This window comes from Nanorana parkeri, unplaced genomic scaffold (genome assembly GCF_000935625.1).
Source record: "Nanorana parkeri isolate BGI_ZX_2015 unplaced genomic scaffold, ASM93562v1 scaffold1544, whole genome shotgun sequence".
NCBI lineage: Eukaryota > Metazoa > Chordata > Amphibia > Anura > Dicroglossidae > Nanorana > Nanorana parkeri.
The window spans coordinates 102,009-128,109 of NW_017307812.1; the positions used below are offsets into that span (position 1 = coordinate 102,009).

The 26,101-nt window shown below is 45.3% G+C and overlaps 1 protein-coding gene and 1 long non-coding RNA gene across 6 annotated transcripts in view; one reads left to right on the forward strand and one right to left on the reverse strand.

Moving 5' to 3' along the window:
- Positions 1 to 19,445, reverse strand: part of MARK3 (microtubule affinity regulating kinase 3) — a 96,519-nt gene extending 77,074 nt beyond the window's left edge. For all 5 annotated transcript variants that reach the window (XM_018570514.1, XM_018570512.1, XM_018570513.1 and 2 more), the window contains exon 1: positions 19,241 to 19,445. In XM_018570514.1, coding sequence (XP_018426016.1) covers positions 19,241 to 19,291 — 51 coding nt within the window. In that variant the 5' untranslated portion in view covers positions 19,292 to 19,445. The remainder of the gene's footprint in view (positions 1 to 19,240) is intronic.
- LOC108798732 lies at positions 672 to 19,850 on the forward strand. The gene is made up of 3 exons (XR_001941969.1): positions 672 to 682; positions 990 to 995; positions 19,477 to 19,850. It is a non-coding gene; the product is annotated as an uncharacterized LOC108798732 (long non-coding RNA).
- Positions 19,851 to 26,101: the final 6,251 nt, after the last annotated feature.

A 26,101-nucleotide genomic window follows, 5' to 3' on the forward strand; every position in this document is an offset into this window, starting at 1 on the left:
CATTCGCTTGAATGGCAGGACCCAAAGTTTCCCAGCAGAACATTGCCCAGAGCATCACACTTTCTCTGCCAGCTTGCCTTTTCCCATGGTGTATCCTGGTGTCATCTCTTCCCGGGTAAGCGGCACAGATGCACCTGGCCATACACCATATGTAAAAGAAACCACAATTTATCTGATGAGGACACCTTCTTCCACTGTACAGTGATCCAGTTCTGATGCTCATGTGCCCATTGTTGGCGCCCTTTCAGGAATTCGAGCTACAGTAGTTCTTCTATTGGAACGGAATATATGGTCCTAATGAAAGATTCAGATGTCAAATGATCAAAAATGACATTACCATGTTGAAGCCAAAGTGAGATTTTAGTGATTGACTTTGCATGTAGTTTAACCGTTTCACTGCGGAATAACTGGAAACCATTGAAATGTTGCTCTGCCGAACACTGTGTGTATCACGCACAATGCAGACTTTACATCTGACCACTCAAGTTATATCCAGGCTTGGAAATTATGTCATAACGAGATTTGAGAGCGATACCATGGCAACACTTCCTGTATACTCCATCCAATTTTAATACAAACTGCTGTAGCCTTGCTGGACTTGGCATTTATTCTATAAAACTCAGCGTGTAGAGAACAAATAGGTAGACGATACCGCTGCCAGATAAATGGGGTCTCTAGTTATGTCACCGTTAAAAAGTCACTTCAAAGTGAAAGGAAAGCAAAAATGGAAGGGAAAAGTAGGGAAGGGTTAAAACTAGGGATTCACCGAAATTTCAACCGCTGAAACAATTCGGCCGAAAAATGGTACTTTGGGTAAAATGCCATTTTCCGCCGATATAAAATCGGTGCATCCCTAAATATAATGGGTAGTAATATAGACTCAAAGCTGGCACAAATCAGCTGGGATGATTTGCTGTGTGGGGTGAAGCCAAAATGAGTGGATCCGCAAAACTACAGCAGGCAGACTGACCTACTCTGCAAACAGGAAGGAGGAGGTGAATGGAATTCATATGCGAGGTTCAGCCAAACAGCAGGAGGTAAGAATCCAGAATGACGTTTGCTCAAACCCTTGTGATGTTACTGACCTAGAGATCATGGAACTTCCACAACAAGAGCGGAGTTACCATTTAACATCTACTTTCTTTTTCTTGCTCCTTACCAAAGTCACACTTTACAAGCTTACTATTTTACATCGGACAGGATTTAATAAGCAGAATGAAGATTCTCCTTGTGACTGGGATCTGTATGTCAGGGAATACGTCCTCCGATATATCTGATTATGACTGAAAGTGAAAGAAAATTCCAAATTTTGGGCTGTCATCAGAACAGAATAGATGGGAAATCTTCCAATGAGGACACTAGTTCTGGTGACCCTGCTGACGACCAAGGATTTTCCTCCCTTTTGAAGAATTTCCTCACTTCCTGTTGTGGTAATCGGACAGGAAGTGAAAGGTAATCTCCCCAATGGGACACAGCTCAAGATCAGATTAACAGTAAACTTAACAGAGTAGTAATACTGCAACTGTAGACAAACCCCATTCAATTTACCATTAGGGCTCGTTCACACCAACTGCATTGACTGGTGTTTTTCCACTATTGTTTTCCATTTCCTCCGTTGGTGTAATGCACAGTGTGGTGCAGAATACAGGATAGATGGTACCAGAGGTCAGCACGCTACAACATAGCACACCGAGCTGCTGCACAGAGACCCGACTGTATACTTTGTACGCTGCCAATAAAGTTATTTTTTTTTAAATAGTACCTTGCATTGTAACAAAGCAAGGCACCAGCTGCATGCTAGAACAGAATATTTTGGCACGGGGCTGGCATGAACCAGCCCTTAGAATGGTAATGCATTTTTTTTGAGCTACCAGGCATTGGATTCCTGGGTGGAGAAACGTTCAGCACCAATGAACTGTACTATGTGCTATAATGACATTGAAGGTCATGGGAGGTAAATCTATATTCCTGAAAGTTTCAGGAGCCAGCGATTCTTCTTCAATGGAGCAGTTTTCATTGGCGGCAGGGAGACGTAATCGTATATATATATATATATTTTATGCTTCATTGACATATTATGAAATTGGGACTTGAAGTCAGGCAACAGGGTCACTTTAAAAAGACTTATTCATTCAGACCCTCTCCCTCCTATGCTGACCTCTTGTCTATTGGCGTGGTTCTGCTCATCTTTGCACGCTGCGCACTTATCCACTAAACCTGATTTCAGTTATCACACAGAAAAGTCTCAGTGCTGATGGACAATGCTCCAAATCCTACGTAGATAATTCAGCACACAAAGAATCACGCTGTAAACTACTCAACCGCTAAACTTACTAACCCTTGTGGTTGGGCTACTCCCGCACTGCAAGGGAAAACTGTTAGTTTGTGTCTAGGTGCTTAAATAATACTCGCCTGAAGCTCGGAGCCGACCAGCTGTCAGAGTGCTCCCTCCAGTGTCTCCCCCTGACTGCAGCATTGGAATCTTCCCAAGCGTCCTCCTGTCTATGCACGGTGTACAGACGTGATGATTTACAGGACCTTTTACAGACTGCTGCAGAAGAGGGGAAGAGAAACTGGGAGGACCAGTGTACGAAGTAGTCGGCTCGGAGTTTCGGGTAAGTTAACTTTTTTTTTTTTAACCTAGACACAAACAAGCACTTACCCCTTACCGGGGAGGGGGAGGGTGGTCCTCTTTAAACTGAGCTTTTGGTAATGTAATGCAAATTTCAGGAAGCTCCCACATGTGCTTCCAGGCAGGTCTGTAGTTGATGGCTTGCCGGGCTGCTGTGAAAACTTCCATCTCTGTGAGTGACAGAAAGAAGTTCACAATAGGCAAGGAAATGGGAATACTGGATATGCATATTCACTTGTCTCATGAGCTACTGTTCCCACGACGCTAAATTACTGGCAACAAGGCAACTGTTGGAGTGGCCTAAGGCAATACAAACTGTGGGTAGAACGCCTGTGTTCCCTTTATGCATTTTAAGGCTTTGCTTTGTGTATTGTAGTGATCCCAAACTTGACATGACAATGCAGGGGTGGACAAATTAACATGGAACTCAGGAGCTAGTCTATCCAAGTCCAGCAGGAGTTTTTTTTGTTTTGTTTTTGTTGTTAGGAGCCAGCACCATTGACAATTAAAAAGAAAAAAAAACCCCTCAAAAGTTAGGTGCCAGTTATAATTTTTAAAGAGCACTGACTACCTGGCTCCTAGTGTTATACATTACTGTCATCTTTAATCAGGACATTATTGAGCATTGAAAAACCCTAAAGGGTAACCGCAAAATTCTGGGGTGGTGCCGCAGAAAATGTTCTCATTGCTTGGGCATACGTATGAATATTGGTAATCACAGAGCGGAAAATGGACAGTACATTACCATGTGGTGCACCACAACATGTGTGTGGGATTATTACAGTGATGTGCCGTGCCTTCTGTGCTGGGTGAGGCAACCCTTTTTTTTTTTGATTGGACAGCTTGGACCAATGGCGCTTTGCCCTTGGTGCAAGCCATCCACAGAGTAGAGGCTGTGACAGCTCTTGCCTCACTATGTTAGGTTACACAAGCAGTGGGGAAGCCTGCTTCTGTGTAACCTAACTACCTGTCAAAAGCCGGATGCAGGACCGCCTGTAATTAACAGGCAGCATTCCAGCCATGACAGGTTACACATAGGGGAGGATTTCCTTGCTGTGTAACCAGTTACAAGTCGATCTGAATGGAGAAAAAGATGTACTCTTCAGACTTGAAGCTGACAGCTTTTCACTCCATAATACTAGGTGAGGCTCTGCCCCACCTGACCGCACGTCCCTGGTGGGATACCCCTGAAAATAAATGGCACCAGGAATGCCTGCAAGTTCTGAACAAATAGGTGTAAATGGACCCTAAAACAAAGTTTATAGTAAGGGTAATTCCTATTCTCATTCCCCTGTATTGTTTGGTAGCGTCTGCTACCCTTCTGAAAACCTGCCCTCAACTTATACATAACCTATCCATTACCAGTGACACCAGCAAAGTGCGATGGTCATTCGCGGCCTTCTGGTAAGAAAGCTTTGGACTAAGTTCTGCTGTACATTGTACACCAGGGGTGGACAAAATAAGGACATTCAGGAGGCAGTCTGTCCAATCAAGGAAACCAGCAGGATTTTCTTTTTAGGAGCCAGCTGTGTGTTTTAACCGCTTGAAGACCAGGTGTTTAGACCCCCTTCCTGGCCAGGCCATTTTTCAGTGTTCAGCGCTGCAGTACTTTGACTGACATTTATTCCGTCACGCAACGCTGTACTGAAATGAATTTTATACCATTTTTTGGGGACAGATAGAGCTTTCTTTTGGTGGTATTTAATCACCACTGCGGGTTTTATTTTTTACTATATTCAGGAGAAATTACTGAAAATTTTGAGAAAAAAAAGTTTTTTTTTACATTATGCTATAAAACAACTAATATTACCCACTTTTTTGGTAAAATATAAAAGACGGGGTCACGTCGGGTAAATAGACACCAAACATGTCAAGCGTAAAAATTGCGCGCACTCGCAAAATCGCAAAAAACTAGCATACCCAAAATTGGCCATAGGCGACGCTTTAAAAGCTTTTACCGCTCATCAGTTTAGTGTTATCAGTGATTGATGGCCCTAGAACTATTGCTCTCATTCCGACGTTCGCGGCGATATGTAACATGTGCGGCGTAATGGGTGCAATCGTCGTTTTCGCAGGTATGCGCACCTTACGCATGTTTACATGCGTGTATGTAGGGGTGGGGACCTTAAAAAAAAAATTGTTTTTTTTAATTCTTTTTTGTGTAATTTTTACTTTTTTTTTTCACTTAACTTTATTGCTATCACAGAGGGGGCTGAGAAACCCCCTTATGTGATAGCAAAATAGCGGGGATTTCCCGCGCGCGCGCGCCGGGCGGGTGTAACAGGACGTGTATACACGCCCAGTTACATCCAAGAAGCTCCCGGCAGGCCGTGTATACACAGCGGCTGGCCGGGAGGTAGTTAAAGAGCATTGGTGACCTGGCTCCTGGGATTTACCCAGCCATGTTGTACCAACAACCAATTTGTAAGAGCAGTTCCATTCACTGGCATCCCAATTTCCAGCGTGGACGGATTGGTAACGGGCATGCACTTATCACCCACATCTGAGGGCACATCAGGGAATGTAGTCCAGGTACAGGTGTAATATTGCAGCACAGGAACACTCCTATGCTGGCTGGAATGATTCCGCCCCAACATGTGCAATGCATCATGAATGGCAGCTTTGAAGGAGGATGGAACGCTATTTACTCAGCTTATTTTAGACCTCCAATAACATAACTGCACACAAGAGATCAAGCAATAACGTGACCTTTATTTGGAGCTTGGTGTTCTACTTTCTTGTCTTTGAATGACAGCTTTTTCATATATCCAGGCCAGAATAACACTGATCATCTATCTGGTTTGCAACAGTAATGCACAAAGCAAGGGAAAACCATGATCAAAGCCAAGTCTGTGGGGCGCACAACTGACAGTCATCTGCGAGGCTCTCCCCACAAAGAACTGACGCATTTCCTGACAGCTCAGAAGACAGGCTTTGTAACCAGAGACTCTACAACAGACCCTACACACAATCCTCCAACAGGTAATGATACAGAGACTCTGCCGGTCTTTTTCATACGAGAAGAAATTACAAGATCAAAACAAGGATGCCGTGACAGCATGCTATGCAAATTCCCCGGGAGTCTGACAAATCTAAAATGCAGAGATAATTAGATGTTGCGGGACTCTTCACACTAATAGAAAAAAAACACACAGTGCATGCCTAATTGCCACCAAGCCCGATCAGAGCAAGACATGCTACACAATTTTACTTGTACTTATCACATAGAAAAAAAAAAGGTCATAATATAAACACAAAGAAGAATTAGGCCGAATGACACCACTTCTTCGTCATCCCCAGGGCAACAGACAATCCACATTGATGGCCAATTATATAATCACGTGTTCTACTACGGCCTTGATGAAACTAAGGTCTCGTTCACACCTAGGCGTATTGCATATGCGCGTCCGTCGCACGTTTTTTTTTACCGCGATTCGCGGTAAAAAGTCACGCGACCGTCGCGTTTCCGAAGGCTTCTTGGCTGTATCCCAATGGAAACGCGCAACAAAAACGGCCCAAAGTAGTACCTGTACCTTTTCAGGCGTGGGCCATTTTGTGGCGTGTTAGGGACGGGCGGAAATACGCCAAGGTGGGAACGAGACCATTGAATACAATGGGATTTATATTTTTGAGCGTTTGAGAGCGTTCGTCGAGCGTAGACTGCGCTACAAAACGTTCAGGTGTGAACGAGGGCTTAGGAGATAGCCGTCAGCGCAAACACAGGACATTTTATGAGAAAAGTGCTAAACTACACGGGCAACTTTAGAGCGTCCCGCTGCTGATCGTTAACGCAAAGGTGTTATGCTGATTTTTTTTAAAGCTGAACTCTAGATATAGAGTGGGTAAATGAGGAAATGTGCATGTATTGTAGAGATGTACTGAATATTTTCTACATTTCAGAAGTCGGTAGAGCAGCGGCTGCCCAGTGATTCTGCTATTCGACTATATCTCCAACCTTGTCTCAAAGTATCACCCTAACCGTCCCCTCCACTCTTCCAAAGACCTACTGCTTTCCAGATCCCTCGTCAACCCCTCCCATGCTTGCCTCCAAGACTTCTCTAGAGCAGGGGTAGCCAAACTCTGGACCTCCAGCTGTGGTGGAACTACAAATCCCATGAGGCATTGCAAGATTCTCACAGACATGACTCCCGGAGAGAGATGCTTCATGGGATTTGTAGTTTCACCACAGCTGGAGGGCCGGAGTTTGGCCACCCCTGCTCTGGAGTCTCTCCCATCCTCTGGAACTCTTTACCCCAACCTATCTTCTACTCTGACTGCCTTAAGGCGATCCCTGAAGACTCATCTCTTCAAGGAAGCCTATGCCGCCTTAAACTAACCAGTGAACCATCACATTCTCAAACAATTCATCCCCACACAGCCACCTCCTCATGTATCACTTCCCCCTCCCTTTTAGATTGAAAGCCCACAGGGGCAGGGCCCTCCTTACCATCTTGTCTTGAATTGTAATGTCTTTATTACCCTGTTTCCCTGAAAATAAGACCTAGAGGTGTTTTCCGAGCCAAAAAAAATATAAGGCAGTGTCTTATTTTCGGGGAAACACGGTATATTGTAAAGGGCTGCACAAACTGTTGGCGCTATATAAATTAATAATAATAAATGCCGCAGTTTTGTCCCCTCTTTATTCCTAATGGGGTTGTACAATTGTGTGGGCATGTAGCTACAGCACAGTCCCATTGATTGCAATGGTTGTATTTGGCAAGTAGCGCCAGCTGCCAAATGCAACATGCAGTATAAAATGCTTCACAGCCGCGCGGGCGTACAAGACGCAAATCAACCCAGTGTTTTTAACACCCGTCTGAGCAGGGCCTAACGTCGGGTATACAAACTTCTTTTTCTCCGTTCAACAGATGCCCGCACAATGGCTGCTAGATCTCTTTGGCCGGCAATTTACCAACATACTCCTTCGTTCAGCTGATCGAGGGATGCCGGTCGGAAAGATGCCAACAGCGACACCCCAACAGTAAATTTTGATGAACCAGCCGAAAATTCAAAGCCTGTATACCTAGCTTTAAGCTGGCCATGGGCCTATAGATCTTCGATCGGACATTTTCGTTGCTGCCAAGAACCCTCTTTTCGATTCTAGCTCAAACACCCCATCATGCACAGACCAATGGCCATTCCGATAATCGATCGTTAGCAATACTAACTCGCCGAATTGGCGAGTGACGGAACGGATTTTCGTTCCGCATGTGCAGTGTTCTTGCTGCGATTTTTTTTGTATGAAAATGGCCACTAATCCATCAATTTTCGTACAATTTGAAAAAAGTTTTCCAGCCTGACCGATCGAGGAAATTCGGCCAGAAGTACAGTGATTATAATAGTTGGTGTCTCACCAACTGATTGATTATCGTTCGAAAGACCATTCATAGATGATTTCCGAATGGTAAGTGTATGGGCACGTTTACAGATAAAAAAAATCTCTAGTGTAGCTTACCATTTGATGAACCTTCCTGCCAATAGCGAGCCCCTGCATGGACACTAAGAACATTCTAAGAACAATACAACAACAAAAACACAACAAATCACAATAACAAACAAAATGACATTTTCTGCAACGATGTTTACAATCTTTGACAACTTCATATAAACACACAAACAACAAAAGGAGCAGAAAAGCTGACTAAGACCACGGCGTCTATCTCTGGGACTGTGTACTCTAACTGGGGTCATTTCAAGGGGGGGGTCAACGCTCCTTTTTTTAATTTGCTTTGTATTATTTAGAATACAACAAGAATAGCGGCACACCCATCAAACCAGAGTTGGCGGGAACTCGGCCAGAAATTATGGCGGGGGGATCTGGCCACTCAAGGAGTTCCAAGAAGCCATGGGGTGACTCACTGCACCAGACTCCACCTAGATCTGAATAATGACCATCTAAAGCCGAAATATCACTAAGGTTGGACAGACCCAAACCGCAGGATTTAGCAAAATGCAATCTACAACATTCCGAGCTATATTACCCACAACTACTCTTTTTGAATGCCAAAAGGATCAGAGAAGGGCTTCAAGAAAACCGGGGGCCAGTCCTGTTTGTGTAGTGAAATACACTGAGGGGAATTTATCAAAACTGGAGCAGCTATGAAGGGCAACCAATCAGCTTCTCTCTTTTATTTTCAAATGTTAAGTGAACTGAAGAGAGAACCTGATTGGTTGCCCTGCACAACTGCTTCAGTTTTGAACAATTCCCACCACTGTATATTACAGATGAGGACCATTTAAGGGTTAGATCACACTAGAAACTGCATCACAACTGCGCAGTTGCACTGCAATGCGTTTTGACACGTTTGTGATGCGTTTTCTTTTATTCTGCATACTCTTTAGTACATGGGTGGAATACAACTATCTAGCTGGGCTGTATATAAAACATCAAAGTTGCTGAGAAAGAGAACAGCACATTTTTCTTTCTGCACCCTGTTCAGACCAGAAAAATCAAGGTATCATTTGGCAGTTATCTCCCTCCACTTTCTGCATCTTCTGCCGACTGTTTTTGTAGCTGGGATGCTTCGGATTATAGAGAAGTGGGCATTCCTCCACATATTTTATGAAGATGTCAGCATCCACATCGGCCATGGCTCCGATATCTCTTCTGCCTACAAAGAGGAAGTCCCTGGATGATGACTTGATCAATCCTTTTGGGGGGGGGTTTTGTATGCGTTCTGGAGCATTTTGATGCGTTTGCATGCGTTCCGGTGCGATCAGATGTAGATAAAATAGGACAAGCAGTACTTTTTCTGACTGCATCTGAACGGACTGCAATGGTGTGAATGCAGCACGCGACAGCCCATAGGAAAGCATTGTGATGTATTTTGGCTGCGGCAGCCAAACTGAACGGACTGCATCACAACTGCATATGTTGTGAACTAACCCTAAAAGAGATCACTTGCTTGCAATAAAAGGAAATAGACTCTTAAAAAGGCACATGTGAAGCAGAAGGAAAATCGGTGTGTTTTACAAGCATCAGATTTTAGCAATGTGTAAGCAGGCATGAAAATGACATCTGGAAGAGAACCGTTGAAATCTGCTTGCTATGGGACAGTTCTATCTCACCTCCACATAGATAGATAGAGAATATCTATATATAGAGATTATAGATATAGAGATTATATATCTCTATATATCTATATAGAGATATGTATGTATGTATGTATATATATACATACATACAATCTCGATAGATAGATATATAGATAGATATAGATCGAGATATCTATCTATCTATCTATCGAGATATCTATCTATCTATCGAGATATCTATCTATCTATCTATCTATCGAGATATCTATCTATCGAGATATCTATCTATCGAGATATTCTGATTTAGCTGGAATAGACAAGGATGACCAAAGCAGATGATATAATGGCCATAACCGTCAGACGTTCCTGTGCAATTTGAAATAGAGAAAAAAAAACGTGCAGTTGCAGTATCAGTCTATTTCTTCAATCTTAGGGAATCAGCAGCAAAGGACATCCTGCTGTTTGCGGGGTGTGTGCAGACACATGCGGGGTCGCATTTACCAGCTCAGCGAACGGACTATATACACATTTAGGGTCATTCACACCCGAGCTATTTCCTAGGAGTAACACAATCAGGAAATCACACTGAAACCCAACTTAAATGCCCACAATTTAAACGTTCACACTTCAGATCAAGTGCCGCCGTTCTCAGTGATACCTCCTCTATTCAGCTCAATAAGAAGCTGCAACTCACACAAAAGACAAAAACTACAAGCTGAATTTGCTACAACTGGAAGAGACAAAATCCAGAGCAGCTGTGCACAGCGACCAATCAGCTTTCATCTTCTGCTTGTAAAGTTAAGCTATGAAAATGAAAGAAAGATACTGATTGGTTGCCATGCACATCTGCTCCAGTCTTAGCAAATTCCCCTCTAGGAGTTTAGGTAGCAAAGTGCCTCCTTCTCTTCTTAAAGGAGAACTATGAGGAGAGTGAAAATCACTCATCCTCATAGTTCGAGCCGACGTGTGACAATGAAACTGTCGCACATCGGCTCAATAGATCGGGAAGTGAGCGAACACATACCGTCGCTCGCTCACTTCTCGATCATGTCCCTGCAGAGAGCGGTGACTGTCACTCCCGGCTCCCTGCAGGAATTCCCCCCTTCCCACTCCGATCCTCCAGCGCTGACTGGAGGAACGGACGGGGGAGGGGACGGGTACAGCTGGCTCCGACTCTAGATAGGCAGAGCCAGCAGTCAATCACGCAGCTGGGTGGATCTCGACAGTATTGTTGGGATCCGTCCCGGCTGTGGCGGTCTCAGTATACCGCGAGCTGGAGCTCGCAATATACTGAGCTTTGGGTCAAGGGAGGACGCTAGTTTATGTCCTCCCGTGACCCTTAGGAGAACTATGGGGAAAAGCCTTAACCCCATAGTTCTCCTTTAACATTGAACTCCACACATTAAACACACATTATTTCAGGTCTGTATTCATTCACACCAAATGCGTTCCAGATTACAGAACGCATCAAAAACGCATCCATTGTAGTTCAATGGTATTTTGGGCTCTAGTTTACACCGCGGCATTCAGTTGAAGAGCATGTAAAAAAAAAAACTGCAGCAAGCCCTATTTTTCCTGCTCTGAAACGCATGCAAATGCATGAAAACCGCATGCAAACGCCCTGGAACGCACTGAAATACCATTTTAGGCAGGTTAAAAAAATGATTTTATTTTTTTTGCAAAAACGGCCCGGAACACGTCATAAAACACGGCAAAGCACACTGCGTGTGCAGAAACTCATGCAGATCTGGTCTGCATTTCATGTGAACAACCCCTAATGCATTTCTATTTCAGATGCAAATTTAACTAAATTTGACCTGCAGTTAGAAGAAGCACAAGGAGCCAATCAGTTGTGCTACAGTGTTCATATCCTAATAAGAAGCATGCTGCTTGGAGGTGCAGGCAGGGTGACCACTGCTGCTTCTTTATTAGAACTGGATGAGGCCATTTAAACGACTACATTGTGGATATTGCTCATTAAAACATCCTAATTGGGGTGAATGACACCCCAATGTAGAGGCACAGCCTTATGCACTTACTATGTCTTGTAATGCACAGAATCCCTCTTACTGGCCTTGCTGCATTTTGCAAACATCCATATGTACCCAAGATAAAGTCAAAGCATTGGTGGTTCTACAAGAAAAGGTTACAGCGAGAGCGGGAAATAGAAAATAAAAAGACACAGACTCGTCTCCATTGTCTCCATCTGTCTGCAATACCCACAGACACAAAGGGCAGTTAATTCACATCAGAACAGCCACCCGTCCCCTCTCCCAATAGCCTGGCCAAAGATAAGCACTGCTCATTACATCCCTAATTACATGGCCGGTGTGGCCCCTGAGGAATATCAGCATCCCACCATCCCTCTGAAAGTCACACACACTTAGAGAACGCTGTACTTCTACTACAATGTATGATGAGCAAGAGAAAAAAAAGTTCAAACTAAAGCATATATAAACCACAAAAAGCCCAGGACCAATCACCCCCTTTGGGGTTATCTCCGATTTTGTCAACATTTTAATTTCCGGGGGGGGGGGTGGAATAAGAAATTAGGAAAGATGAGATTGAACCATTAATTGTATTTCAGTACTAGTAGCTCCTGAACAATGTTTGAATAGCACAGTACAACAGAAGTCACCGCAATATGTGTGAACAAGCCCTAGAGACTGAAGCAGAGTGCTGGAAAAACATATCCTATACCAAGGTTAGACAAATCCCTGGAGCCAGGTCGCCAATCCTCCTTAAAAGCTACAGCTGGCGCCTAACTTTGAGGTTTTCTATAGTTGTCAATGGAGCCGACTCCTAAAAGAAAATCCTGCTGGCTCAGGGATAGGACAGGCTGGCTCCTGAATTCCATATTATTATTTTGTCCACCCCGGTAACATTAAACGTGACCACTGCAAGATTGCTTTGTTGTTGGGTGAAGATTCTTCTAAAACCGACACTTCCAGGAGTGTTAATTTCACGTGTCCTCCGCTGTGCTCTGCGTTTCCTCACACCACCCCCCTCGCATCCATACAAGGAGCGACGTATGGGCAGGCAGGAACACCCTGGTCCAACAAATCACTGCTAATTAGGTTTCTGATCAATAAAAGTCCCGATGGAAAAAAAAAAAGCAACTTTTAGGGAGACTTCTCTCATCCAGAACAAGTTTTGAATGAATCGATGTAAAACAAAAAGCTTGTGCGCCTGAGCAAATAAAACCACTGTGCACACAAGGTTCAGCCAAAATGTATGGGGTTAAAGGTCAAATTGTGCATCTTCTGTAACAATGCACAGAACAATGGCAATGCTAGAACTATGGTACCTGTACAAAGAGGCAACAATGTTGGCAGGTTCATCAGCATAAATAAGGCCTTGATTGGGGAGCTGGGACACAGCAGTGAATTCAAACAAGCAATGCTTCGGCTGTGACCTGCAAAGATCTCCAGCCTCTTCATTTACAGCAGTACATTCATATGTAGGAGATCTTAGCAGGTCATAGCTTATGCCAACCTTTCCCAGCCTTCTTTAGTCATGGCAACCTTTTAAAAGTGTGCAAAATCTCATGGCACCCCAGTCTAAAATGTCAGATTTTAGAGGGGGGACCCCATGCAAAAACAAAAAAAGTGTTTCCCACTTCACTTCAGAGTGCCCCTTCAGAACAAGATTCCCCCATTCACATTAGAGTCACCCTTTGCATCATTAGCCTCCCTTCACATCACAGTCCCAATACCATAAAACCTTGAGGCAGCCCTGAGGTGGGGAGGCACACCAGCCTGCCATGGCACCATGGATGAGAAAGGCTGGCTTCAGCCCAGCTTGCTTGAAAATCAAGTGCTTCGGTCAAAAAAGGTTACAGTTCTCAAATGCCTACCGATTTCACAAAGCAGCCAACCACTACTGATGCAATTCAAACGTCACTAGAGCTGTGTAATCTACGTTCGGATAGAGTGTGGAAGGATCGGAACCCCTGACGGGTTTCTATGATTGCCTGTGTAGACTCGCCCTCTCTAGGGACAGGAAACAAGATATAAGGGGTAGAGCTGGCAATACATTGGTTTATTTCTTTCCTTTTAAACCGTGGGATGAATGAAAAAAAAATAAGAGCCGATTTCTCCCACGGCATGAGCGTGTTGATCATGGAATCCCCGCTGTTCCTTTTGTATTGTAATAGCGGCCCGGGACACCCGAACAGAGACAGACAGCCTCAAAAACCAGCCGAAATGCGCACAGTGTATGGCCATCTTAAATCTTCAAATTGGGACACCTGTACTGGTGACCACTGTGTAAAGCCGGCCATACACCAGTAGATTTTTTTTTGTTGAGCCTGTGGACTGATCAAAAAGAAAATCTAATAGATTGCCCCATCCGTGCTAATAACGTGGAAGATGGAATCCCCCATTTCCCCTCGGCAGGGTATTGTATGCTAACAGCAGGTGTGCCCGTGTCAGAATACCTGAACAACTATAGCCAACTAGCTGCAGTCACTAATCAGCCAAAAAATGGCTCGCCTAGTTCCTTTAAATAATCTCAGACGGGATGCTGCAGACAGGGCCACGCATGGAGCAAACGTCGGCCAGCTCAACAAGAACCATCTGAAATTCACTCAGTGTAAGGCCAGCTTATTCCCCTGACTCTCTAAAGATTTCCTCTCACTTCCTGTTGTGTCTTCATGATACCACGTGAAGGGAAACCTCCCACTCACAACAGCAAAAAGAACTGGCAGGGTTTTAACCATTCCCTACCATATCTAAAACAAAAACGTTTACCAACACTTTAATCATGTCATGTACACAGACAGACAAAGCAAAAGTGCTTCATCAGGAGTGCATTGAAGTGACACTAAGTTTAGGAGTTAAATCTTAAAAATACATTCAATATTGTAATGTTAAAGAATTATTTTTTTTTTAAATACATACAAGAACTTGCTGGAGATCCTCAAATCATCTCTGAATTGGTGCTGACACTGTCCTTCCTTCTGGAGGGGGGCTACTTGTGTTCCCCATGGTCCCTGTGTGTGTTGTAAAGTAGCCAATGCTCCAAGATCACTCCTGGGATTGACTACAATCTCAGGTTTAGTTTACTAATTTCTATTGAGATTGTAGTCCATCATGGGAGGGAGCTTGGAACGGTGACTACATTACAACACACAGACCATGGGGAACACAAGTAGCCCCCCTCCAGAAGGAAGGACAGTGTCAGCACCAATTCAGAGATGATTTGAGGATCTACAGCCGAGTGATACACAAATAGGATACATTTTGGTTCAAGGTACTTGAATGTATTTTTTTTTTTATTTAACCAGTTGACATCCGCGGTGTTAAACCCCCTTCCCATCCAGGCCATTTTTCAGTATTCAGCGCTGCGGTACTTTGACTGACATTTATTCCGTCATGCAGGTATTAAAGTCAAAAGGATTTTAAGCTATTTCAAATGCTATAAAATTGCTTACAATGAATGATGCTTCTTTATTGTTTACAAGTTTTAGTTTCCTGCAGAATCAGCTGGTCCCTTGAGCACCGTTCCTGACTTCCTGTTTTAGAGAGTGACTCCTTTCTCAAGCAGAGTGCTATAGAGTCACCCGTGTGATTGCTAGTAAGCTGTGTGTGTCCCCACAAACACACAGATACAGCAAATCAAGCTACTTCCTTCCCCCCTGGCCCCCTCTCCTCCCTTTTCCAAGCTAGTAGATGAACACTTACTGGGGTCTGCTCTCTCCCTTGTGATCTTGTACTGGACAGGAAGTTTGCGGAACTGAGCTGAGAGACTTGGAAGCAGCTGTTCAGAAACATGATGGCTGTAAGTATTTGGGCAAACAAATATACATTTGCCCAGCAAAGCATTGCTGAAATCTGGATTCATTATTGAAAAAAAAATGTGAGAGTTTAATACTACTTTAACTCCTGAGTTTAGTGTCACTTTAAATGGTGTACAATCATCTCAGGATTCCTTTTTCCTTAAAAACAAAGAAGGATTTTTATTGGAGTAGAGAGAAGAAGCTGCTGGGACAATGAATATAATATTGGTACAGACAGATCCATCCCATCAATGATCATAACCCAGAAGAAGATCTTAGTGACGCACTTCTCGGTTTGGAATCCATTCTTGGGGCCCCGAGATTATTACATATGGCCTTGACTCTAATGGCTTATAAATGGCCTGGGGTCTGTGGACAAGTCAGATGATGAAATGGAGATTATAGAACAGCAGCACATCTGCTCTTAAACTAGTTTTTATTCCAGGACAAGTGATTCATACACACAGATCACCGACATGACTACGTGCCGTGGGAGAGAGTACTATCAACAAATTTTAAAGCGAGCATGTCTTAGCCCTTGATAGAACAGATAAGGCAAAAGACTGAGCACCTGCAAACAGGAACATGCTTGCAACTCGGTTATTCCAGGTACATGCTGAGCATTCTACTTAACGCTTTGATTACCCCAATTCTCTGCAACCCACTGAACTGTAAATCAGAAGTTTTCAAAGCCCAAATCTAGGGAAATGAGGTTTTGCCATGGAATGAGGCTACCCCACACTGCCTCTGCCCTTATGCCTCGCCGATGACTCCGCAACACTCCTTCCCTAATGGTGAGTCTCTATATTTTTATTGATCAACGTTATACCCTGACCTCATCATTGTATCACACCTTTATGTCTTCTGGGATGAATCGGATCAACCGATGAATTTATCACCCATACCCAGGAAACATTACTGGTTTATACCACGGGCCAATTATACCCTCTCTCTCCCACTCAATACCCTTGCATCCAAGCATTCTTAGTCCCCATCTGGTTTGCAGCGCTTCTCTTATTTTTTTTGCCTTTTCAATCAGTCGGACACCCCGGCCCGTATGTCTTTGTAGCCGCTCACTTAATCCGCACACTCAGCATCATTCCCCAAAATAACCCCCCCCTCAGCGAGCGCTGTATCTGTGGACTTTGTCCCCCAAAAACTTCCCTGCCACTGCCTTTATACCTATGGGACAGGACAAAAAGCTGTTTTACATACATGATCCCCACTCCCGCCAGGCTTTTAGATCAGTCCCCACAGCCTCTTCTCACCTGGGCTCCAGTGGTGTAAGGACTGCTGACATCATCAAGCACAATGCAGGCTCCACAGACCTGCATTATACATGAGGGTGCTGAGGGACAGTCCTCAGCCAGACCAGAGGAGGAGAAGAGCACCAACTGCCATGTGATCGGGATCAGGTAAATAAAACCATGTGTCCCCTAGCCAGTTAACCTAGGGGTGGCAAACTCCGGCCTTCCACCTGTGGTTAAATGACAAATCCCAGCATGCATCTGCCACTGGGAGTCATGCCTGTATCTGTGGGGATCTGCCTCATGGGATTTGTAGTTCCACAAGAGCTGGAGGGCTGGAGGTCGCCCACCCCAAAGATAACCTTTATTGTACACTGTAGGGGAAAAGTTTTCATTTCCCTCAAGATGGTGTTAAGTTTTTCTTTATTGTGGAGCTCAATGTTAAATTTTTAGGGCACCTCATCAGATGACACGTAGAGGTTTTGGGGTACATAGCAGTATTATTTAACCTAATTATTGGTAGGATGAATAATATGTGGCGAGGGCAAGTTCGTTTTCCCAAGTGAATTTGGGAAAAAGGAATTACCCCCCTAAATCTGGCCAATCTCACCCCCGCAACCTTACTTACCTGCCAGCGAATGCTCCTTCCCCTCCGCTGGTACGGGTGTACTATCCATACCCCGTAAATCATACCCCGCACAGCCCTCCCCTATGGATTTTGAATTTCCCTCACAAATTTTATGCACTGATTGTTCAGCACGGTGAGGAAATTCAAAACCTGTAGGACAATCAGTGCCGGGTACAGATAGCACACCCGTGCAGGTGGAGGGGAAGGACCCTTTGCCAAACCACAAGTATCCAGGGCAGATTTGAGCAGGTAATTCCATTTATCAAAATTCACTTGAAAAAGTGAACCTACCCTTTAATTCTGGCATCTTATTTGTGGTCTGTAGCCCCAAGATCCAGCCCCCAAATTAAATCTACAGCAATATTATTGATGAACCAAATCCCAGGAGCCGGGTCGCCAATGTGCCTTACAAATTACAGCTGGTGCCTAATCTAATGTAAAAAAAACTAAATCCTCTGGGTCCTGAAATGGACAGAATGGCTCCTGAATTCCATATTAACTTGACTAACCCTTCATGAACCAGCCAAAATTCGCACAGTGGGTGCCTTCCCAGCCAACATCCATTGATCAGAATATCGTTGGAGCCGGTTAGAAAATCTTCAAACGAACAGTGCTTGCAGCCAATCAGCTGCAATCACGCACCATTCGAGCATTCTGACAGCTGCTGCCAGAATACAAAGGAAACAGCGGGAGATTCCTCAATCAATCATAAGCATTGATGAAGGAATCTGTTCCCTTTTTGTTCAGTCGGCCCACGGATTAAACAAAAAATAGAACAGTGTATAGGCTTCAGGCCCAGTTCACACGATTATATTGTGGCAACACACATGACGCAGTGCCATGCATTCAGCTTGGCGACCCAACGCTACATGTGCGCTACAACGTGCGGTGCACTACCCTGAAAAGGTAGATGTCTGTTTTCTGGGGCGCGAAGGTGCATTGTCTGCACATTTATTTTTAAAGAGCTGCCTAATACAATGCACCCCCAGCAGATAAAGTGTGAACCTTAAAACTGAGCAAAAATGAATGGCTTAACTGACCAAAAGGCCCCAAAAATGAATCCCAACACCCATGATGAGCGTTAGCCCCCTCCACACACCCTGCTAAAAGAAACAGTAAAGGATCAATTTGGGATCCCAAAAACCCAAAGTGACCATTTAGAGCCCACAGCACAAAAACTAAATCTGGAGGCCCCCAAAATTTGACTGCAGCATTTGGGGTCAGCACCACCAGACAAAAGTCTAATATATATCTAAAGAGATCCAATCGGATGTTGGTTAGTGTTTTACCACCAATAATAAACCAGAGGCTCATCGGAATATCACAGGACAGAACGTGGCTTCTGCCCCTCTACACATCCCACTACAAGTGACAAGAGGATGTAAACACCCATCTTCCTTCGATAAGGGACCCCTAAAAAACACGACGATGTAAACACCCATCTTCCTTCGACAAGGGACCCCTAAAAAACACACCAAACCCCATAAAACCCAACAAAGTGAGCAACGTGACCATTTGGAGACCCGTAAATGTAATTATAGATCCTTAGCCTACCTGCAGTATAAAACAAAACATCTGGGAGCCGCAAAGGTCAACTACAGCATTTTATTTGGGGTTGTCACTTTAGGACGAGACCCAAACTAAATCTAGAGCTATCTAATGGCATGTTTTCTATTGTTCCCACCACCCCAAAGACATAGGACAGGCTCATGTGATCAGGCCCCCCCAAAAACTAATCTCAGGGCTTTAGCACCTCCGTAGACCCAGCTATAAGTGACAGGAAACAGCAACATTGCGGATATGGAAGTCTTCTTTTGTTACGGGACCCTCGGAAAGCCAACAACCCTTTTAGAGCCCCCCAAATGTAATGAGAGACCCCCCCAGTGCACACAGAACAAAGTGAAGGATGGTGAACTTACATTTTCCGTGTCCCGCTCGTTGACGGTGGGCAGAGGAGTTCTGGTGGACATGGTGCTCCCCGGTGATGGCCCCGGATACAGGAAGCAGTGTGGTGGGGGGTTAAATGGGGGGTGATAGTGGTTACAGACTCAGATCCACTGATGTGTCTCTGGAAGGACAGAGCTCTCACCGCAGCAGACACCCTGTAGGCTCCTGGGGGGTCATTCTCTACACACAGCTGGGAGGACGTAAAGAGATGGGGGGGCCTCACATCATCCTCAATGGACACAGCGCAGCCAGGAGAACGGGCACAAGGCAGCCAGTCACACAGGCCCCGGGGAGGGGGGGGGGGCTCGGGGGAAATGTCACTGGGGCGAGGCTCACAGACTCTCCCGGGGCGGGAGGCAAGCTAGGTCGCTGTCGCTGTACGCCAAGCCCGGATGGCTCCCTGGGCTTCCCTGAACATCTGGGGCGGCCGCCGGTGTTTCTTCCCCCCCACCGGATGGACCGCTTTACCCCCTCCGTGCGGCTACTACACCATCCAAGATGGCCGACCCGCTTCCTCCGGACAGCCTAGCCCTACAGCCGCCGGAAATGACGTGCTCTCCATCGGCAGCTCTGATTGGGGGCGGGAAGGAGTACGGGTTAAATGTTGTTGCCAGGGGCGACTGGAGCACCGGGAGGAGTAGAAGGTGGGGGCGTTTCCCGCAGCAACCAATCGCGTTGCAGCTAGATGTGTGGCAGCGGAGGCTAGAAATAAAGGGGCGCAGCCGATTGGTTGCTATAGGCAACACGGTGTACACAAGAGGCTCCTTTGTGGCTGGTAAATAAAAAATAGATGTAAAGCCGATCACTCAAGTCGTATAGGATTTAGTATGTAGATGGGATTTCAAATGTTGTTTCCAGGAATTTTAAATCTGCAGCTTTCATTCAAATATTTTCTGGTAATCCCGAAATGAAGGTGCTCGTACAGGCACTTCCTGATTTAGGGTGACAACTCTGTCCCTGTCTGCCAAATGCGCTCCTGTGTTGTCACACAAGTTTCTAATGACAACTACATGTAAACATTCAACAGGCATGGTCCACCGCTGTCACCATTAGGAAACCCATCCTCCAATACTGTGCAGCCACCGCTGGAGTTCATGGAGACCGGAAGTGGCTGCAAAGAGGTTGCAGGAGTTCAGCAACACTGACATGCAACAAAAAGATGTATTTGTGAAAATGCGCAGTGCTCGAGCAACCTAAATATCAGTCAGTCAATCCATTTATCCATCAACAATGCAGTATATACCCCCCCGAGCTGTACTCTATATACCCCCGAGATGTCCTCTATATACACCCCTAGCTGTCCTCTGTATATGGGAGAGATTTCCTCTCATCCCCTGTTGTGCCTCTAGAATGGGAAGTAAAGGGAAATCTCCCCAAATGGTTGTGTTGTATGCAGTCTATGTATACCTCTGAAAACAAAAACGTCTGGGTCACAGAAACACTTTATTTGCTGAGGCCGCATACAGTTTGCGGGTTCCCGTACACATCGCCAGGGGCTTCCGGAGGCCGGGTGACGGGATGAGGTATGCCACCGAGTCTCCTCCTCTCTCCTGCAACTGTTGGGCTCTCGGTCCATGACCTAGTGCCTGACTTTTAGAGGGGGTGACAGCAAAATGACTGTCAGTCCTCCAATGGTGTCACCCGGGGGCGGGGCGGGCCGCACCGCCGCGTGACGCCACTGCACATCGCCATGACTTGTCCTTTCATTATTGCACATTTTAGGCCCCATTTACACTCCTGAAAGTCTCCTATTCGTAAGCTTGATGGGGATTCTACAACCGCAGATACTGTACAATCGTACAACGTTCGTCTTTCCAGCGTGCTAGAAAACTTCGGTCTATCGTACGATTTTCGGCGTTTCCGTACGTCAAAATTCGTACGATTAACACCGCTCATGCGCAAACGAAAATCTGTGCGGCCGATTAACGAAATTCGTCCGGGTGATTTCTGCTAAAGGCCGCTAAATGAACTGTGTGATGGTCGGGGCAGCCGTATGAAAATCGTACGACGGTTCCAATCTTGGGAGGAACATTTTCGGCCGATGATTGCAAGGTATATGGGCACCTTAAAGGAGAAGTATGGGGTCAGGGCTTTTCCCCATAGTTCTCCTTAGGGTAACGGGAGGACACAAACTAGCGTCCTCCTGTCACCCTAGGCTCAGTAGCTCGCGGTATACTGAGACGCCACAGCTGAAGCAGATCCTGACAATTATGTCTGGATCCGCCCAGCTGCGTGACTGACAGCTGGCTCTGCCTATCTAGAGGCAGAGCCAGCTGTACCCGCCCCCTCCCCGTCCGTTTCGCCAGTCAGCGCTGGCGAATCGGAGCGGGGAGAGGAGAATCCAGCCCCTCCCCTGTCACGGCAGAGAGCCGGGACAGGATCGAGAGGTGAGCGAACGCCGGTATGTGTTCGCTCACCTCCCGATCTACTGAGCCGACCTGTGACAGTCTCATTGTCACAGGTCAGCTAGAACTATGAGGTGAGTGAAAAGCACCCCCCTCATAGCTCTCCTTTAACACTGATAATGAACGCAGAGGGGGAACCCAACACACATAGCTTCAACCTGAAATTGGCAAATACGCACTGTTATTGCTAATATGTATTTAACGAAACAATGACAAAATAGCCAGACAATGTACTTGAAAATCACAGTCCTTTGTTTTGCATCCCTCAGGTATAGTTCTCTCTAGTTATACTCGGTGTATTGTTTTCTTTTTTTCAATAGCTGTTAAAGTGCACGTTTCGGTGGAGTATCCCTTTAATTAAGCTGAGTATTGTAATTACAGATCATTAAAACGCCATTGTGTATATTTTTTCCTTTTGTTACTGTATGGCTGTAAGGTGAAACTGGTCTTCATTAAGTATCACTGGTTACCTGCTGAACTGGCGATGTGTGAGATTGTCTTACTGGTGTAATAAGATTACTGCATTGTCTATCCAGCCCGGGCAATTTGCGTCACTGATACAATTAAAGATGTCACGTGCAGTATAAATATCTATTGTATGTAAAAGAAAAAACGTTTTATTTTTTTACTAGGATGGTCACACACGGATTAGTTAATGTAACCCAGAGCCGTAGCTAGCTCCTTTTGCGCCCGAGGCAAGAACAGAAAATTGTACCCCCAACAGACGTGTTATGTCACCCATCGCTGCGCACGCAAGGGGTCATGTAACGTAACGAGCCCCGCCTCCAAGATGCGCGCATGCCTCCAGAATGGGGGCACACATGCGCAGAATGCGCTGGTGGCCAAATCCATATAGCATAAAAATTTGTTTCGTTTGACGAAACGAATGAAAACATTTTTAGTTTCCGTTCATTTTGTCCGAAACACATTTTTCGTCTTTTGCACATGTCTAATAATATGTGTGTGTGTGTGTGTGTGTGTGTGTGTGGTTTTTTTTTTACTGTTGGGGGGGCTTCGGGGGAAATATATGGGGGTCTAAACAGACCACTGACATTTCCCTTTTGAAATAGAAAAAGAGATTGAGGACACAGAGTCCTCTGCCCATACAGGTTGGGGAGAGCAGCGGGGATCCGAGGAGAAGCTGGAGCCTGTGCTCCTCCTCTTCTTCCTGCCGAGTCGCGGCTGTGTTGGCCACCTGGTGCTCCTGTTGCCAATGGTGCCCTGTGCTCGCCCTGGCAACAGGGGCGAGGGGGCGCAGCCAAAATCTGGAGCAGCTGTACATGACACCAATCAGCTTCTTTCATTTTCAAATCTTAATGGAACAAACTGAAGATAGAAGCTGATTGGTTGCCATGGGCAACTGCTCCAGCTTTGATAAATACCCCCCAATGTCTACTGTAAGGAAAACAGGAACCTGGGTTTGATTGCAGTCGCATATATATTGTTTGACCGTTGAAAATATCTGATGAGCAAGCCTATCACCAGTGATGACTTGCCAGCAACAGGATCACTAATAGACCACTTACCCTTTCCTATGGTTGGACTAGTAAGTTGTCATGTCACTGCCTATTCCTATTCTGAAGTATTTCATACCAGCGCCTCCATTGGGGTAAGTAAAGTGGTTCCCTCACCCTCACAACATGCAAAAAGATGTACACTAATTGTGCTGGTCTGGAATCGCCCTAAGGGTTATGTCAGCTGGAGTTTGCTGCTAGTGACAGGCCCCATCTGACATAACCCTTAGGGCGATACCAGACCAGCACAATTAGCATTCATCTTTTTTTTAGAGAACCAAAAACTAGCAGATAACTATTTGGAAAATATACAGTATAGGGCCAAAAGTTTGTGAACACCTGACCATCACACCTATACAAGCTTGTTGGACCCCCCATTCCAAAGCAACCACTTACCTGAAAGGGCTTTCCACGAGATTGTGTCCATAGGAATGTGAGCCCATTCAACCAAAACAGCAAGAAAACATGCCTTGCATTCGGTTTTCCAATTCCTCCCAAAGGAGTTCAGTAGAGTTGAGGTCAGGGTCATTTGGGTTCCTCAACACCAAACTCATCGAACCATGTATTTATGGAGTTGGCTTTGTGGACAGGGTCAGAGTCCTTCTGGACAGGAAAGGACCTGTTTTGTGCGCCTCGTTGCCGCCGAATCAGCATTAAAATTTGTGTTCTTTGACGAAACGAAAACTTTTTGAGTTTTCATTTGTTTCGTCGGAAACAATTTTTTTTTCCATGCACATGTCTTATATACTGTATATATACACTGTAACAAGGACACTCAACTGTAGCCAGGAAATTCAAGCAAAACACAGTTTATTAAGGGCAAACACAAAAAGTCTCTGTTCATCCACAGGGTAGCCTTCCCGTTACACAAGTCAGCTTGCAGCAGCAACATAAAAGACAGTCCTTTGTAGCATATATTAGTATTAGTAGTATTGCTCAGTAACTTTCCTCAGCTCCAAGCACACCTCGGTGATACTCACACTGCTCTCCCAGCAGTGTGTCCAACAGGTCCTAGGATCACCAACCTTCCCGACCTCTCCCCCTCATGGGCACTCACACTGCTCTCTCAGTAGTGCGTCCAATAGGTCCCTTGGTTCACTGACCTTCCCGACCTCTCCCCCTCATGGGCACTCACACTGCTCTCTCAGTAGTGCGTCCAATAGGTCCCTTGGGTCACCGACCTTCCTGACTTCACCCGACTGTTCCTCGTGTGTCCAGCACGCACCTATGTCTGTGTGCCTCCTGCACGCATGCACACACAACTCCAACAACTCTGGGCTGGCTTCCTAATGAGGCTGCTCTCAGCCACCTGATCAGCCCAGGCTGGTCATTGGCAACACCTGGCCCCAGGACTGGAGATTTCATCCCACCCATAGCTCTAAAGGTGCCCATACACCTTGCGATTATCTTACGATAATCGCCGGAAATCCCACGATCGTACGATAATCGCAAGGTGTATGGAAGGCGTGCGACCGTTTCTACTGTACGGCCGCGCGTCTTTTGTCGAACCGGCATGCTAGAAAACCCGCCGAGAATCGTACGATTGTCGGCGGGTTAGTGGCGCTTTTAGTGAGCTTTTAATTAACTTACAACCATTGCAAGACAAAAGTCTTGCGATGGTTGTAAGGTGTATGGGCACCTTAAGAAATCTCCAGAGCTCCAGATCCCAGCCACAATTCTGAAAACCTGGAAGAATCTGAAAGGCCAGGTTCTTCATTATCATATGGTTTACACTCTGGACCCTCTCAGCCCCTCTGGCTGAGAGTCCTGGGTGCCATAGTTGCCAAACTACACCGTGGCATTGGCTTACACTGCCACAACACATACAAGAGGTGTGATGCAATCCTCCCCTATATACAGAACCCAACAAACTCTATAGAACATCTGTTTATGCCCAGCTTTAGGCTTTATGGAAACCCTACTAATGACATATGGAGGCTGCCATTGCTTATATATCTGTATGAAGATGCTAGTTGCTTGGATTCTGATGGTGATCCACAGGTTCAGTCCTGAGTCACTGAACTGGAACAAATACATAGATCAGAAGCATTGACTTTATAATCTGCATTCACGTTGACTCAGTAAGTGCTAATACCAGGGACAGCCAGGCAGCTGGAATGTTCAGAAGGAGATCAGCAATGGCAACCCTCAGTGTAGATGTTCTTTAAAAGAATTACCCAAAATAAATATTCAGGTCTGGCTGACAATAATAAAACCATCGAACAGACAACGAAAAGAGAATAATGAGAGTTTTAGTTTTTTTTAATCTGAAAAGAAATCATTAAAAGTACATTGTGAGAGTCAGACATATAGAAACAATTATGGATCGAGCACATTCTAATAATTCAAAGCAGAATGGAAAATCAGAATGATGAGAGTATAATAATCCTAAATTTAGCACAATGTTCTTTCACAAAACCAAGAGGCGCCCAAAAGGCACAAGAAGAATATTACATTCTGATGACAGAACTCTTAAAGGAAGCCTTAGTTAAGTGAAAATCAGGAAGCTTTTGCTGGAGCCCCCTCTGCAAATCCTAGCTGCCTGGCAGCCATGCTGATCCTTTGACTTCAGTACAATCTGAGCCACTGACCAGCAGCATGCATGCAGACATTGACATCCAAACTCCTTATTTTGATGCTTGCTCTGGACTTAGGGCAGATTTGAAGACAATAAATCAGCATAAAACGGCATCTAGTAGTTATAGAAGGAGATTCAAGCAATGGCGGCCACCATATTTTTCCCCTTTAAAGGAGAACTATGGGGTCAGTGTTTTTCCCCATAGTTCTCCTTAGGGTAACGGGAGGACACAAACTAGCATCTTCCCGTTACCCTAAGCTCAGTATACCGCGAGCTACAGCTCGCGGTATACTGAGACGCCGCAGCCGGAGCGGATCCCGACATGGACGTCGAAAT